At 43.1% G+C, this 17,896-nt stretch overlaps 1 protein-coding gene and 1 long non-coding RNA gene across 4 annotated transcripts in view; one reads left to right on the top strand and one right to left on the bottom strand.

Moving 5' to 3' along the window:
* The window catches only part of LOC132377395 (uncharacterized), a 33,620-nt gene extending 22,667 nt beyond the window's left edge, over positions 1-10,953 (top strand). The window contains exons 4-5 of one of the 2 annotated variants that reach the window (XR_009506624.1): positions 9,900-9,999; positions 10,770-10,953. This is a non-coding gene — a long non-coding RNA (uncharacterized LOC132377395). Of the gene's footprint in view, positions 1-4,464; positions 4,997-9,899; positions 10,000-10,769 lie in introns of those variants that run through there. The other variant, XR_009506625.1, reaches the window with a different exon arrangement.
* Positions 1-17,896, bottom strand: part of SEPTIN10 (septin 10) — a 50,469-nt gene that overhangs the window by 10,029 nt on the left and 22,544 nt on the right. For both annotated transcript variants that reach the window (XM_059943627.1, XM_059943625.1), the window contains 6 exons: positions 14,469-14,589; positions 13,858-14,053; positions 11,543-11,729; positions 7,637-7,798; positions 5,948-6,044; positions 4,666-4,834 (listed from right to left, as the gene is read on the bottom strand). In XM_059943627.1, the coding sequence (XP_059799610.1) occupies positions 4,666-4,834; positions 5,948-6,044; positions 7,637-7,798; positions 11,543-11,729; positions 13,858-14,053; positions 14,469-14,589 (932 nt within the window). The remainder of the gene's footprint in view (positions 1-4,665; positions 4,835-5,947; positions 6,045-7,636; positions 7,799-11,542; positions 11,730-13,857; positions 14,054-14,468; positions 14,590-17,896) is intronic.

Genomic DNA, 17,896 nt, shown 5'->3' with positions numbered 1-17,896 from the left:
GCAAAGCCGGTACTCCTAACCAGCACAAATCCCGCCTACAGGGATGCCTCAGCAGAAGGTAAAGAGGAAACACTGCCCCCGCGTGTTCTGCATCCATCACACAGACGCCCACTGTGACAGGTAAGCTTACAGAGCCGACTGCAAGGAAGGAGACCGCACTGTCTTTCAAAAGGTGGCAGTGAAACTCTGAGAGGGCCTGCGAGGAATGGCTGTGAAACTAATACAACCACTGTTGACTGCCATGGATCTGAGAATGAAAAAGAGCTCTCTGCTGCCGTGGTATTTAATGCAGCATCCTACCCTAGTTGAAAACACCACTGATTGAAGGCAGAGCTGAAAACGAAAGAGGAAGAAAATGCATCCTTGACTGCTCTTGTCCACCAGGAAAATCGCTGGGTCTCCCTCACTCAGGAGCTCCCTGAGCTCCAGGTGCAGCTCTCACAGGCCTGATGAGCTTCCACCACAGACCAAGTGCAGAAAGACACAAAGTTTATGACACAAAAAATTATGCCAAACACTTAAGAAACTCTACAATACCACACAAATCTCCCTTCCAGACTCTTAGGGCCCAGAGCACTTCAGTGATGGCAAACGAGACTGGTTTTGTTCATCTAAAATAACTTGGGGATTTGAGGTTTATAAAAGCATGTTTCATGTAGTTTAAATAATTAAACATCAGTTAATTAAGACTACAGGGGTACACATAATGCCAGCCCGCTGGACCTCATGACAAGCGTGAGATCGGTGTGGGGACACGGGGACACGAACCATGACTCAGCACAGCCATTCAGGTGAAACGGAGGTGGAGCCACTGCGCGGCTGCAGAGAGAAAGGCCGGGCCCTAAAGAGCGGAGCGCAGCCTAACAGGCTCATGTAACTAACTGTTCCTATTGACAGATACAATACTGAGGGACAGATTTTACATGCCAGCCAAATTACAGTGACTGTTGTTGTACACATCCCAAATTAAATGGGAAGATTCCTAAGAAAACAGAATACAAGTTCTTAAAACCACACTGGTGAAACCTTCCTAGACCTCAGGCTATAAAGAACTACAGGAATTTTATCAAATAATTTATTCACAAATGAGAAAGCACCAAGAGGAGAGAGATTTTGCTGCGCCTGACCCAAGGAATCCCGTCTCATCAGGACTGCAGGCCTGGGAAGGGCAGAGGGCCACCAGCTCCTGGGCAGGTGGGCAGGGCCTCCCTCACACTGAGCTCGAGCCCCGTCCTCCTTGCTTGTCCTCTGCGAGCAGCCTGCAGCCACTGCTCCTGCCCACTCTGTAACCTGGCCTCCACTGAAGAGCCTCCTTTCCCAGTTTTCCATTCTTCACCTGTCCAGTGGGCAGATGCTCCCCAAACTGAAGAAATGCTAAAAAACGGCTGTTCTGAGTGCCCGCCCACCATCTCTCTCTCTCCTGTTGTATTATTATTCTGGTTACCTTTGGAGAGCTACTCCTTCCCACGGGATGCATTCTGGTGGGGGCCATCAGGCTCACACCCACCCAGCCAGGACACGGGCACATGTCCTAAGCTGGGCCCGCTGGACATCCCCCTTCCTGGAAGGAAGGCTGGAAATGGTTTGTTCATGAATGAAACTGGCTTTCTCCCTTCAAATCTGCAAGCCCTGGCCTGTGCTGTCCTTTTTGACTCAGATGGCGTGTTCCTCGTTATTGTCAAAGAACGGTCAAGGGAGCAACGGGACTGTATCACACTGCCGTACTTCCACAGCAAAACCCTCTCACCTTCAACACGGCCACCTCTCCCTCCCTTCTTGAGACTCTCTTCACTTGGCTTCCGAGACATGACTCTGCTGGTTTCCTCCTTCCTCTACCCTAGGCTTCTCAGCCGCTTCTGTCTGCTTCTCCTGCTGACACACATTCAGCGGACTCAAGGCTGTTTCCAAGGTACCTTTCTTTCCAAATGTACTTCTCTCTCCAGGCATCTCACCCATACGCAGTATTCAATTAACCACCTCTTAGTGCCTGTGACTGTGAAGTTCATCCCTTTGGCCCAGCCCTCTCCTCTCTCCTCTGAGCTCCAGATAAACAGCCAAAGTACCTATGTGACACTGTCACTTGGATGTTTCAGAGGAAACAGGTCCCAGCTGAGCTAACGGTCTCCATCCTGCCCCACAGAACAGCCAGTGCTCCTCCAGAGACACTACCTCATGAAGGGTACAGCTACCTGCCGAGCTGAAGAAACCACTGATTCAGGCCAGCAGAAGTCTTCGTTTGGCATCTTCTGCTCCTTTACCTCATTGTATCTGAACAGTCACTAAGTTCTTCCAATGTTATCTTCCAGATGTCTCTCAGACCCACCCAGCTCTGTCCTTGCTGCTGGTACTTAGCCCCTCAGCACCTCCGCACACCCTCTGACCCCTCCCTCACACTGCAGCCAAGAGTGATCTTTTAAATGCAAATACGGTATCGGGAACACTGCTTCACAGTTTGTGCCTCTCCCTGAGGACAAAGACCAAATCCCCACCAGTCTGCTCTGCTCCTCCGATTCCTCCGATCTTCCTGCAGAGACTTAAAGATGCCTTTCTCTCTTTGCCTTCCAGGTCTCTGCGTATGTCTCCTCTGTTTTTCCCAGGTAGTAAAAGCTCAGAACAATACGTGCCTCAAGGAAGTCTTCCCTAATTTTCCAGATTAAATCCAGATGCCCTCCCCCCATGATACACCACCTCTCCTTTCGTGCACATTTCACAACCATAATTCACTGTGGAATTAGTTGTTTGGTTTTGGCCTCCCTCCCTGCGAGAATGTAAACCCCATGACAGCCAGGACTATATCGTCTCATTCAGTATTACCTCACCAGCACTTAGCCTAGAGCACTGCAAACACCAGATGCAGTATTATTCACTGTTGACTCCAAAGTATCATCTCAGCCTCCAAAGTATCATCTCAGCCTTCACTTCTCCCCAAGCTCCAGATTCATTTATGAAATAACCTACTCTAAGTCTTCACCTGAATATTTAATAATCAACTTAAATGTAACATGTCCCAAACTTCTCAATTACCCACCAGGAAATCTACCCCTTCCCCAGTCCTGCTCATAACCATAAACATCACCACCGTTCACCCAGTTTCTCAGGTCGAAAACAGTAACTGGAGCCACCACCCTGGATTCCTCTTTCCTTTACATCCATATCCAGACCATCAAAGAGTCCTGTTGACGTCACCTTCCAGTCCCATGTGGGGACCACGCTTCTCACCACCTCCACCACTGCCACGCCAGCACAGGCCTCTGTCTGCTCGTACTTGGACGCCCACAGCAGCCTCCTGCCCAGGCCTCCTCACTCCCCGAGCCCCTGTTCACCACACAGGGCGAGACCATCTTCCTCTCTGCACCCACGGTGCACACTTAGCCAGTGACCAGCAGGAAGTGTCTGCTGAAGGGCTGAGTGGGAATTTTCATTTAAATGCGATTCTTTGGCTCCATACCCGGAAACTGTGAACCTGCATTTCTGAGTCCTCCACAGGTGACTGATGACCGATCCACCAGGCCCCTGAATCCCTCTCCTCCAGCACGCAAGGCTGCCCCGCCCGCTGTCACTCAGGATCCGCGTCTCCTTCAGGCACGTGGGGACCCCTCACCACCCACAGACTTGAAAGAGCGAGAAGTGAAGCCTCCTGGGAAACACGAAGGGAAGCCAATGCTAGATGCTTTCTCTTCAGCAGAGAAAATCATCGCTTTACCAGAACTGGCCCGTAACTAGAAGCACAGCATGCCCAAAATTGGTGAGGAGCGTGAAGTACATAGAATTCTTAATTAATTACGCTACCAGAGCTAAAACACTCATTAATCTGTAGAATGGAAAAACTTCAAAGTTGAGCCTCATCTATTATTAAACTTTCCTGAAGGTCACGTGCAGTGGCAGCTGGACCCAGCGCTCCCCCCTCCTGTGGTGTTTGGTGCAGACGCGGACCCCAGGGAACGGCTGGAACGTCAGTAATGAAACGCAGAGGAACCCTTGGTCCCGTAACAGATTTAGAACAGTGTTGGTCCTGAGCAAAATCGTTTGGGAATGTGACGTCAAAACAAATCTGATTTAGTGTGTTAAGGATCAGAGTTCCACCTTTACATATTTTAATGAAAAAAAACAAAAAAACAAACACCTTGGGGAGGTAGCAGCATATAAAATTATGAAGCAAGTTTATAACAACGATTCACGCTCTAACCACTGAGCAAGTTACGATTCCTGTAACTTTATGGTAATATTTTCAGTCTCATCTCTGTCTCCCGACAAGAACTTTCATGCTTCCTTTACAAGATATTTTCCTAAGTGTAGTCATTCCAAAACTTCCATCAGGATAAAAAACAACAGCTTTGTAGTTGACTTAATATGATTCATAGTCCAGGTTTTTAAAATAATAATCAATGCACTTTCACCTTCACATAAATACAAAAATAAAACCAAATAATGAGAGATTTTTCCTTTGGTTACTCACTTCACCAGATGCTGAAATCCTGGGCTTCTGCCCTATGTCCTCCCTTCTACTTGAACTCCCTGAGTCGGATAAGGACAGAGACCTCCGAGAGCGGCATGGAAAGCAGAGGCATTAATCGTAGCAGGTGGCTCTACGTCACGGTGTGGGAGACTCTCCGTCATCCTGGGCAGACGGAGAGGCCCACCCCACCTCCCTCCCTGGCTGCTCACCTGAGCGGCTTGTTCTCTGGGCCCATGTCGGTGAGACCCATCTCCTCCAGTTTGCGGCGCCGGTACAGCTCATAGTGCCTCGTGTGTGTCTCGTCTCGCAGGTCCTCCATGTTCGTACAAATGAGCATCTCCCGGAGCTTGACAAAGTCGCAGTGGTTTTCATTTTCCACTAGCCAGAAAACAGAAAACAGCAACACCGATTTTTAATCCTGACATATAATTAGTATTTGTTGAATGGACGAGTAAATGAAAACACATTTGAAATAACCCAAACAGCGAAATGATCAGTCTGATTAACAGCTACAGTTGTTTTATACAAGTAACCAAGGAAGCAATTCTTGTATTACACACACCGAATTATAGGCAATATGGATTAACAGAGGTTTGCTTAAATTTAGTAGCCAAGGATAAACAGGAAATAGGAAAGAAATACATTCTGTTCTGTACCATACGCTCCAATCATTTCACTAATATTTTGTTAGCAGTTTATAAACCGTCCTCAGGACATTTCACGTACCGCCTGAAAAGAGTATGTAATATTTTTTCACTAAAACTTCAAGGTGGTAAATTCTGCACCCTCGAGAACACCATCTGTGTCTGCTGTAAACATCAAATTCTTGTCACACAATGCCGCATTTGTGATCCTGAGTCACATATGTTACTGTGACCAATAGTTTTTAAGTACAATTATTACCTTTCTATTTTCTATACATTAAACATGTTAAGTTTTGTCAATATTTTCCACTAATTACAAAATTTGTCAATTTAAAAAAAGCAGCGCTGGGAAACCAGTACCAGCAGGGGTGATCCGTTCCCCATCACGAATGAATGACCCAGCCAGTGCTAAGTGCTTACGCATCGTAGAGTCAGATAAATGCTAAACATTTTTAGTTGGCTGACTGGTTTGTTTGGGAAATAGTTGGCAATACTTTGATGAGTAAAAATATATAAATTTACAAAGTGGTTTATTGTGTCCCAGAATTACCTAGTACTTAGTTTACGTACTATGTTTAAACAATACTATTTACACTCAAATTTTGTTCAAAGTACCCGACCAGTGCTGCCCGCCTTCTGAACGTCCTGGTGCACCTGGGCTGGTAACGTGATCTAAGACAGGAAGTAGGGAGGCTGTGCCTGGCCTCTGCAGACGTGGCTAAAACAGAACAGAGCCAACCCTTCTGACAGCCAATCATAACCCAAAATCAGCATCACCTCCTAGAACGCATTAAATGCCACTTTCAGGCTGTCAGGCAGCACACATATCCTCGTTTAGCTCCTTTACCTTGTACGATGCCCCAAGGGTACTGGCGAGCTTTGACCATCTTATTTCCAACTTTCACCTCATCCATACTTCCTACCACAGCAAACGGCAAGTGCCCCTGGAAAGGAGACAGGACATCAATCACATCTCATACCAGTAAAAACAGAGAAGAGAAAATTTACTAAATAACAAATGTGTTAAAGCCAAATGATCTGCTGTGCCTCAGCTTTTAAAACGTGCCCTGTGAACATGTGTTCACAACTGTTCACGTGTATGCCAACTGTTCTACAGAGTCATCTTCAGGCCCTAGAGAGAGAATTATTTACTGAGCATGCCCCACACGTATTCCTGTTTTGCTGCAAGAATACAAAAACAATTCTAGCACAGGTATCATTTCCCTCATTATTATCTTGGTCCTAAAAGACAAAGATAACGAGGAAATCACACACACACACACACACACCCCCATATAACCAAAGTATATATATATATAGTGTATATATACATATATAACACTAATATAAAATAATATTTAAGTCCCAAACTAATGCTAAATACAAATGTTATAGAAATTTAGAGGAGGGAGAGGTCTCTTTGGGCAGGAAGACACAACCCAAACTGGAGACGGATCAAGCAGAATAGGAAGAACTAGCATAGTAAGGAGAAGATTTTGAACAAAGATACAATAGCTGGATTTAATGGCAGTGAGTAGACTGTCCTGTCTGAAGCTGAGGATTAATTTAGGGGAAAAGTCTAATGTAAACAGTATTATGTTTAATAATTGACAATATTTAGTCTCTTAATTGCACCCCTTTGAAAACTTATTCCAGGTGGGCACAAAAACCAAAATTAGATACAAAGACAACACACAGGAATTAATATCACTTCCTTTACATCAGTCAGCTTTCTATATATTTAGTTTAAGTATCTTAATATGAACAAAGTATGAAAAAATCAGAGAAGCAAAAGGGGAGAAATGGAACAAACAGCTACTGAATGTCACTGTGTCAATGACAAAGCTGTATCCTCACAACCCTTAAGACAGGTATTATTAACCCAATTTCATAGATAAGTTAACAGTCTCAGGGAGGTTAATAATTCCCACAAGAACACATGGTAAAGTCTGACTCCAAAACCCATGATCCGTCAAAATATAACCAAGTATTTAAGAAATTTGGTAGCCTCAAGTAACACAAAGAACTTAGTCATCCTCAATCATATTAAGTTATGTGTAATTAAGATATACTAAATATATTCTATATTAAAATATAAAAAAGTTATGTGAATATTTCATATGTACCTGTGACCCTGTAAGGGAGAATGAGCTTGAATACCAGATTAGAAAGCTCTCCTTAAAGATTTTAAGATCCTAAAGCATTCTGAGGGAGGCTGTAACGTCTTCTCATGTTCTTAAAGACAGGACAGAAAGGAATCTTTCTAAGGCAATTAAATATGGTTCCACAAAAGATGAATCCCGGTCTCACAGATGTATCACTTCATTTAGGTGAAAGTAGGGAGGAAAGAAAAATGCTCAAAAATATATTCTCATTATACTTTTCCAACTCTAGAAAATAAAACATTTCCCTGTACTGGACTCCTTCAAAACTCACCTTGTTTTGGAAGACAGAAGTGAAAATACATTAGTAGCAATGTTACTTATAAATCACTTTTTTCATATGTAAAACAAATAATATTCAATTAAGAGCTTACATTCATTGAAGCATTGATTTTAGCAATAGTTTCATCATCTGTTGGGAACTGGTATATCTGAACACCATTGCTGACCAATTCACTCATGAGCTTGATCTTAAACTTCTGTAATTCAGTTTTAGAAATTGCATCTGCTTTGGCAATCACTGGTATAATGTTCACCTATTAAGAATAAAGAGAAACAAAATCTCATGATTGAGGATTTATTTTTTAATCCTGAAGTTTCTGCATTCAAAACCACTCAGTCCCTGACAAATTTCCTTGACCTAGATCAGAGGATGGGCAAACTACAGTCCACTCACTGCCTGGTTACATAAATAAAGAGTTACTGGAACCCGGCTAGGCCCATTCATTACACATTACATATTTCCTATGGCCACTTTCATTCTGTAATAGCAGAAGTGAGTAGTTGTATCAGAGGCCCATGACCTGCGGAGCCTGAAGTATTTACTACCTGGCCCTTCACAGGAAAAGCTTGCTGACTCCTGACATAGCATCACTGGCTTCATTTTTACCAGATACTCACATACAACCACTCCTACAAATGCTGGCCTTACAATAACTGCTTTTAAAAAGCAGAGCTCTGGCACTTCCCTGGTGACAACAGTGGTTAAGAATCCGCCTGCCAATGCAGAGGACACGGGTTCGAGCCCTGGTCCGGGAAGATCCCACATGCCACAGAGCAACTAAGCCCGTGTGCCACAACTACTGAGCCTGCGCTCTAGAGCCCTCAAGCCACAATTACTGAGCCCACGTGCCACAACCACTGAAGAACTCATGCTCCGCAACAAGAGAAGCCACCGCAATGAGAAGCCCACGCACCGCAACAAAGAGTAGCCCCCGCTCGCCAGAACTAGAGAAAGCCCGCACACAGCAATGAAGACCCAACGCAGCCATCCACGCAGCCATCCATCCATACATACATAAATAAAGCACAGCTCTTATAAAGTTCATCTTTCGTCTGAATTCAGGTTTAGAAATCTCACATTTTCTTCTCTCAGTCTGTGACAATTCCATCATACACAAAATAAATAAAATGTAAGCCGTGAGCTGAAATCAGCTGCATAATTCACTAAGAATTTTTTATTTCTTAATATTCTAAGCACTAAGTAATCAGGATGACTGATCTCAGCAGACCTACGGAACAGGCCAAGGGCCTCCTTCTGCCTCTTATTTAAGCAGGTCCCTTTTCCCAATGACTTCATCTGACCTGCACCCCATTGTCAGACTCTTACCCAGATGTTGAAAGAAGGAGATTTTACGAATACCAACTAAAAACGTTCAAGACTCAAAGGAACAACTTTCTCAGCATTATTTTTTTTTAATTATTTTATTTTATTTTTGGTTGTGTTGGGTCTTCATTGCTGCACGCGGGCTTTCTCTAGTTGCGCTGAGCGGGGGCTGCTCTTCGTTGCGGTGCGCGGGCTTCTCACTGCAGTGGCTTCTCTTGTTGCAGAGCACGGGCTCTAGGCGCACGGGCTTCAGTAGTTGTGGCACATGGGCTCAGCAGTTGTGGCTCGCAGGGCTCTAGAACGCAGGCTCCGTAGTTGTGGCGTACGGGCTTAGTTGCTCCGTGGCAGGTGGGATCTTCCTGGATCAGGGATCAAACCCGTGTCCCCTGCATTGGCAGGTGGATTCTTAACCACTGCGCCACCAGGGAAGTCCCCCTTTCTCAGCATTATTTAAAAGTCCTATCACTGGCCCGAGAGGAAGAGATGCGGGGTCCTGAAGACCGACTGACCTGCAACGCTAGTTCTGTATGATTAATGTCCCCACCAAAGAGTGATATCTCCACAAATTCAGGGGTTTGTAGGTTTTTTGGGTTATTTGTTTTTAGTGAAAGACTTCAGGCTAAGTAGTCATGTGTGTCAAGAGAGTGAGCTATCAATGTAATTTTCAGAATGAAAGTGAAAACTAAATATCATAATTCCTTTTCTATTCTTAAATGTATTTTTCTTCTCCAATTTCACACTGATTTACTGTGTACGTTTGGATTTATTGGTCTTAAATACGTTCCAAAGGAGGTAAAGATTTTTCCAACTATCCATGAAATAAACTTTTCAGCAATTGTGGGTAAACAGCTTTGAAGATAAATTAGTCAAAGTATATAAAAATTTGATGCCAAGTTCTTTATTTCGGTATCATAATATTGATACATAGATATTCAATAAATTATGCCAAGTTAGTAACTTCTAATTGATTCCACTATTAATAGCAGAAGCAGGCCAGTGTACATACCTGATGTTAAGCTTTTTGATTGTAGCATATGGCCTGAAACTGACCTTTGCTGAGGCATCTACTTCAAAGACATCCATTCGAATAAACCCACTGCAGCTGCGGACATAGCTACTGGCTACCATCAGGTAAGGAACCGGGCAGCCCTGCCTGGAGGACCCCCCTTCAGAAAGCCTAGATGGCTGAGCCTAGAGCGACCTGCCTCTCCCTTCCCAGCCCCAATTCCCACGCTAGTGCTTTAAAGTCACCACCAAAGGGGGAACCTGTGAAACCCCAGATGCCTCACCCTCAGACCCTGACAGAGGCTGAGCCCAGGTTCACGATCCCTCCCTCCCTCCCTCCCCACTTCCCCCCCACCGTGTGGCCTCGAGTGTGCTGTGCACCCTCAGGACCCGTCGGAACAACCCTTGCTCCTCAGAGTCCCCTGATGCTTGTTGCTGATGTGCATCCTGGGACCCTAAGAACCAAGAGGGCCGGCCCAGCCACGACAGTGGCCCTGGCGGACGGGGAAGTGTCACCACCCGCACAGGAGGTAACTCTCCACGCGGAGGGAGCCGCGGAGCCCTGTAGTAAGAGCAAGACACACTGTCGATTTAGTCCACCCTCACACCTGCCTTCGAGGTAGATACTCTCCTGGTTCTGGTTTGAGAGGCAGGGAGACGGACGCTCGGAGGGTAGAAACCTGCCAGGAACAAGGGGCGATTAGGTGGCAGAGCGAGTACTGCAGGCACCTCTGCCGCCACCAGACAAGCGCAGCCTGAGACAGAGCTGTGCGCTCTTGGGTTTACGTCCCTTGAATAAGATGGGTTTCCTGTATCAGACTCAACTATGAAAACAACCGGCTAAATGGTTAGAACATCCGATCAGGTGAACAGACTCTCACATGAGCTTCCTCCAGGCCCATCACAGCCTGGGGACTGCAGTGCTGGTCAGAAGCCAGCCCGTCTCTGCACCGATGCTACACCCACTGGCCCACGTGCCTTCCACACCGACTTCCGTACAGAAAGCAGCAGTGGCCAGATGCCTTTGCTTTCCCAGTCCTAGCTCACGAAATGCTCAGCCAGGTAATGCGGAGCTGCATTCCTCACACCATCAGAGGTCACAGGAGAACCCTGGAGACTTTTTTACTATAAGACAGTAGTCTTTAACTATCTTTTAAACAAATAAAAAGAATCTGAAGTGAGTTAATTTGTGGATACTATTTTTTACAGCTCCCTGAATTTATACATAGCTCATTGGCTCAGAAATTCAAAAATAGGTTTTCTGGATAAGGTTGAAATAAAAATAATTTACTGTAATATGCGGTGAGACTTTAGACCTTGATCTTCATCAGTGAGCTTTTTCTTACTTAATAGTGTCATACAGTAAAGTTAGTGTCAAATAAATTCTATAGTTAAATGAAAATGAATACCCATATTCTGGCATGCAATTTAATCACTAAAAACAGACTAAGATTTTATGTTAATGCTTTTTCTTTGCATCTCATCTCCCAAACTGCATTTCTCTGGAACATATCCTAAAATTGAAAATTATCAAATGTTTTTAAAATGCACAGAATAAGAGTTATGACATATGTACATAGCATAAAGATATTTTAATAGTTCCAAGTAAATGAACTTGGAACTATTAAAATGAACTGAAGCACTATGGTTGGTCCTTTTCCAAACCCACCTTGCTGTCCAGGCTCTTCATGGTCAAGAGATCCAGTGTCTTCAGAGAGTGGCCTGTCGGGGAGATGAAGTAGAGGCACACGTGGATGCGAGAGTCGTGGTAGTTAAAGAGGGAGCGTTTGATTTTCAGCTCTTCTTGGAGATAGGCCTCAAACTGAGCGTCGATGTAGTCAACAATTGGTTGGTAGCTGAAAAAACAATTATTTAAATATTTAATACAATATATTCATGATACCTTAATAAGGTATATGCATAAATCTAAAGTTTGAGATCTGTATTTTCACCAGTGAACAGTTGCTATCTATGCTAAACAGATAACTTAAGTAATAAAACAATGTGCAAACGTGCAGGTACAAAGGCAGTACTTTGAAACCATCAGAACAACCTGTGCTTTAAACCATTTTATAGAAACAACACTGAATGTACACTAATTCCCTCTCACACTCATTCACACACTGGAGCCCTTCTGGCACGGCTTCCCACACTTGCCAGGCTGCTGAAGGAGGGTAGGCGTCTAATTGCAACCAAGCTGGACATGGCATATTATTCTGCTGAGAGAAGGCATGAATATCAACAACTTAAAAGATACTTAAGTCAAATTCCATGACTCCCTGCTTCTGAAATCAGATCGTGAGGCGTGGAAAGCATTAACGTAGTAAGGAGGAAGGGCACACCCACGTGGAAGCGCCTAACTGGCGACGCAGGCATGACTTTATTCTCATTTACTTACAAGCAAGGGAAAGCCCGTCGCAGCCGACACGCGAGTCCTTGCCTGGACCCTCCTCCCGCCTGGCGTGCCTGCCCCCACAGCTGTCCCAGGCTGTTCACCCTTCAGGGTGCAGCTCACAGAACGATGCACTGCAGTCAATAGTTTGTGAACGGTCCACTTCATTTTGGTATGCTAAATCACCGCCTGTGAACCTCAACTTTCTGTGCGAAACTATTCTCATCAGGCAAATCTGGGCTTCCAAGTGAAAAAAGCAGCAAACGGATCCTCTATCAAATTCCCTGGACACCTTTACACTTATCTCTGTAGCCCCCAAACGGAGCAGTAACTGTGCAGCTGAGGTAGTAATAAATGTGCACTCAGTGGAACGCCTGGCCCTGCCAGTCCTCGAGGATCATCACCTCCTTCTTTCAAACTCACAGAACTCCTCTTGTCCCCAGGCAGACGGCACGCAGTTGGGGACAGAGACAGGACCTTACACTTCTGTGCTCTCCACACAACAACACAACGGCATACCTTCACCACATCAGATGTACTATTGGGAACATATTTTCCCTCTAAAGCAAACTTTTAGGACCTAGGAAACTACCTCTAATAATGAAAATATATAATTTTCAAAAAGGAGAAAGAACAAACAGTCATTGCTTTGCCCCAGTCTATTTCCTCCTTTTATAGTTTAAATTTCATATAGAATCTATAATCAATCTTTATAATACCATAGGAGGGGCTTCCCTGCTGGTCCAATGGTAAAGTCCGCCTGCCAGCGCAGGGGACGCAGGTTCGATCCCTGGTTGGGAACTAAGGTCCCACAGGCCGCAGAGCAACTAAGCCTGCGCACCACACTACTGAGCCCGCGCTCCACAACTACTGAGCCTGCGCACCTCAACGAGAGAGGCCGCGTGCTGCAAACTACAGAGCCCACGTGCTCTGGAGCCCATGCACCACAACTAGAGAGAGAAAACTCGCACACTGCAACAAAGAGCCTGCGTACCGCAACTAAGACCCGTCACAGCCCCCCCGAAAAATAATAAATACATAAATAAAATTTTTAAAAAAGAATAATTATAATACCGTAGAAATAATGACAAAAATAGTGACCTAATATAAAATACAAATAAAAATTTCATTATCAGACCTTTCCTGCAATGCTTAATAATGTACCTGGCTAATTTAGTTAGAATTTCACAAAACAATTCATGCACCATGGATCTGGCCATCATATATTTGCCATATATGCCTTGTTTTTTGTTTTTTGTTTTCTTTTTTCAACAAGACTAGTCTTGCCTGAAAATTAGTTTAAATCACTTAATATACACCAAATTGTCATATCAGGAAATAACTGAAACTATTTTTGCTGAAACACATTTAAAAAATGTGATTCAAATTACTCTAAAGAAATTAGACAACTGGATAGAAAAATGTCAATTTGTTAACAATAATAAAATATTGCTTAATTATTTAAAAACTTTAAGTCTGGGAGGAAAGGCATGGGTTTCCACAGTTGAAAATCAAATCACAGCACATAGGACAAGAAAGCAGATATCCTGAAATAAGAAAAACCTATTTTATTACAAGAGGAAAGCATGTACCTCTCTTCTTTGTTTATTTGGTCACCAAATCCCACTGTATTCACGATGGTCAATTTCAATCGAACGTTACTTTCCTGGAGTTCGTATGTCTGTGCTTTAAGTCTAACATGTGGGTAAAAATGTGAGGATTCATGGTCTTCAAAATTCGTATTAAATAATGTGTCAATCAGCGTTGATTTTCCAATTCCAGTCTCCCCTGAAAGAAATGCAGGGACATCTTCACAGGTGCACAGGATGGATGAAGAAAAAGAGAACAGTAAACTCTTACAATGGTTTCACGGATCCCAAATATTTCAAATACTTCAAAGGCTGGATTGTCCCTGAAATACATACATGCGAAGGCTGGTCCACTGAGTCACCAGCAGAGCATAAAAATGAGTCACGTGTGCTAAGTTACTCAGAACTCTGAAGAAAGCACTGAAATGTTTAAAGAACAAACAAAAAGTTTAAAGCAGTACAGCTAAGAAAACCAAAACTGATAGAATTTAAATAACTGAAAAAAAATCTGTAATCATGATGTTAAGTTGCTAACGTGGGCACCATGCTGCTCATGACAAGAAGGAAGTGAGCACAGGGCAGGAAGGAAGAATCTAGGGGGGCTGGGCACTTACCCACGCAGAGAATATTAAAGCAGAAGCCTTGCTGAATCGATCTGTTGACCAGCTGATCAGGCAGACTCTCAAAACCAACATGGCCAGACATGGCTAAAGAACGAGTATTTTCTTTTTTTTGCTGGAAGGAAACAAAAACAACGGCAACAATTTTTTAAAGTTTTACTAAAACAGGATATAGGCACATTAGAGATAAACATAATTTATCAGAAAAAAAATTAAAGGCTTTTTGATCATTATACCTCCCCCAAGATACAACTGGTTAAGTCTGTGAGAAACCTGTGTCCAGACCCTCAAAACACATATTTCTTATTATCTTCCTATGCTAAGAGTCCAGCACTACTTATGACATAAAAATATTTGATTTCCCAAAACAGGAAAATACTCAAGTAAACTACGGCATAATCATTCACAAAATGAAGTGTGTAAAAGTCATGAAAGATGTTTTTGATAAATGTTTAAGAACTTAAATTCCCACATTAAAATGTCAAGTGAAAGAGGTACAGTGTGAAATTACAGATACAGTTCCAGTCCCCAGTAACGGCAGAGTAACTTATGTCACACCCACCTCCTTGCTAATAACAACTACAGTCAGTTCCTTCGGTCACTGAGACACACACATCTGCTAGCTTCTCCCGAGGGCAGACCCCGGTCACTGCCGCACAAGCAGACAGAGTGCAGGATGGAGGTGAGAGTCTCACTGGGGTCAGAAGCCAGTGGAGGCAAGGGCAGGCAGGTCAGCTGAAACCTCAAAGGGAAAATCCCAGAAAGGAGGGAGTCTAGCCTTTGCATACACACCCTCAAATCTTTGGCTGAGTGCTGAACTGCACACATATAGGGGAAATGGGAACTGGAAGGAGCCAAACAGAGTTTCCAAGAGGGCCAGCCTGGGGAGCTTGAATTTAAAGTCTGTAAGTTACAGGGGCTCAGTAAACACACAAAACCCTAGATGGGCCTCACTTTAGGAGTGAGGATCACATCCCAGGAATCAGAAACCTCTCTGGTACTGAAGGCACAGCTGAAATAGACCTGCCATAACACAGATCAGTGTGAGCAGCCAGTGACTTAACTGCGTGCTAGATCAAAGGCCAACACTCCTCAGAAGACGACAGAGGCCAGCACCTCTACAGTGTAGCATCCACAACATCTACTATACAACCAAAGCACTACATAAGAAGAAGCAAAAAAATGTGATTCATAGTCAAGGAGAAAAACAGTCAAAAAAACGAGATCCACAAACGAGCCAGATGTTGAACTAGCTGATAAGAACTTAAAAAGAACTCTGATAAATATGTTAAAGAAGAAAAATGTGCTCTTTTTCTACAGGAAAAAGAGATGCATATAATGGGTGACGTGACAGGGAATTATAAGAGAAACGTGAAACCGCTCGACAACAACGAAAGGCAACAAATGGAATTCCTAGCATGGAAAAATGCAACATCAGAAATCAAAAAGTTATTGAATAGTATTAACAGCAGATGAAACAATGGAAGGAAACTTTGTTCAATATCATTATCCATGCTAAATATCTATTTATCCAAGCTAAAAAATCTCTCATAGAAAAGATAAAACTATAACAGAGCCTCAAAACCTGGCACAATATCAAATGGTCTAACATACCTATAATCGGAATGCCGGGTGGGAAAGAAATGGGAGCCAGAGGAGGGAGGAAGGAAATGTCTAAGTAATGGTGACTGAAAACGTTCTAATTGTTTCGGCGTGAACTCAGAGATCCAAGAATTCTAGCAAACTACAAACGAAAAAATCCAAAGGATCCCACAGCCAGGCACATCAGAGCAAACCATCTACATGTAAGGATGAAGAAAGCTTTACAAGCAGCCAGGGGTGGGGAGGCATATTACAGACAAGTAAAACATAAGACGCGCACCAGAAGATGACAGAACAGCACCAGTAAAGCGCCAAAGAAGAAGTGACAGCCCAGAGTTCTGAATCCAATGAAAACACCCCTCACAGGTGAAGGCAAATGAAGACAGCTACATTTGCTAAATGTACAAATGACATTTACGAAATGTCACAACCAGAAATGCTACACGACAAGAAATGCTAAAAGTTCTCCAAGAGAAAGGAAAATGACAACAGACGGAAACTCAGATCTACAAAAAGGATGAAGACTGTCAGAAAGGTAAAAATATGGGTAAACGTTAAGAGAATTTTTTGCTTGTTTTAATTTCTTGAAAATATAGATTGACTGTTTAAAGCAATAACAACAGTGTATTACAGGATTTATGATACATGGAGAAGCAGGATGCATGACTGTGACAGCACAAAAGATGGGAAGGGGAATGGAGTTACACTGTCATAAGGTTTCTACACTATACAGGAAGTGCTGCAACACTGAAGGCAGTGAGTGATAAGTTAAAGCCCACATCAAGTACTGTTTAAAAAAATAGAAGACCAAAGAGGGTTAGCTAGTAAGCAATCATAAAAATACTCCATTAATCCAAAAGGAGGCAGGAAAAGAAAAAAAAATGAAAGAACAAATGGGACAAATGGAAAACACATGGCCACAAATGTATGGACACCAAGGGGGGAAGTGGTGGTGGGATGAACTGGGAGGTTGGGATTGACATGTATACACTAATATGTATCAAATGGATAACTAATAATAACCTGCTGTATAAAAAAATAAAATACAATTCAAAAAAAAAACGTAAAAAAAAAAAACACATGGCCAGTTGGTAGACTTAAAACAGCTGTGTCTATAATGAAACAGAAGTGGTCTAAGCCAGCTAGCTGTCCAACAGGACCTTCCATGACAATGCTGAGCTGCAAACAGGAGCCACCAGCCACGTGCAGACACTGAGCACCTGCATGTAACGCATGCAACCGAGGAAGGAACTTTTAAATTTTATTTAATTTAAACTAATTTAAATTTAAATAGCCACGTGTGGCTAGTGGCCACCATACTAGACAATGTAGGTCTAAACTTTTCAATTAAAAGGAAATTGTCAGACTGGATAAAAGAGCAAGACCCAAATATATGCTGTCAATACAGTAACCGACACACTGATGGTAAAATTCATATGGGAAGGCAGAAGACTTAGAAGAGCTAGATTGATTGTACAAAAGAACAAGCTGAAGGACTTACAGTACCTAATCTGAGGCTACAATCACCAAGGAGTGTGGTATTGTGACAATCTATTATTTACCTATTTGTCTACTTAATCAAAATTAAAAACTTAGAGTCATTAAGGAATATGCAAGTCACAGACTGGGAGAAAATAGTATATATATGACAAAGCACTTGTATTCAGAATACATAAAGAATTTTGTAAGATTCAATAACAAGACAACCCATTTAAAAAAAAATGGGTAAAACACTTGAACAGACACTTCACAAAAAAGATAACAAAATAGCCAATGAGCAAATGAAAGAGTGCTCAACATTATTAATAGTTATCAGGAAA

Source organism: Balaenoptera ricei, chromosome 13, assembly GCF_028023285.1.
Source record: "Balaenoptera ricei isolate mBalRic1 chromosome 13, mBalRic1.hap2, whole genome shotgun sequence".
Taxonomy (NCBI): domain Eukaryota; kingdom Metazoa; phylum Chordata; class Mammalia; order Artiodactyla; family Balaenopteridae; genus Balaenoptera; species Balaenoptera ricei.
This window is presented reverse-complemented; position numbering and strand designations above follow the sequence as displayed.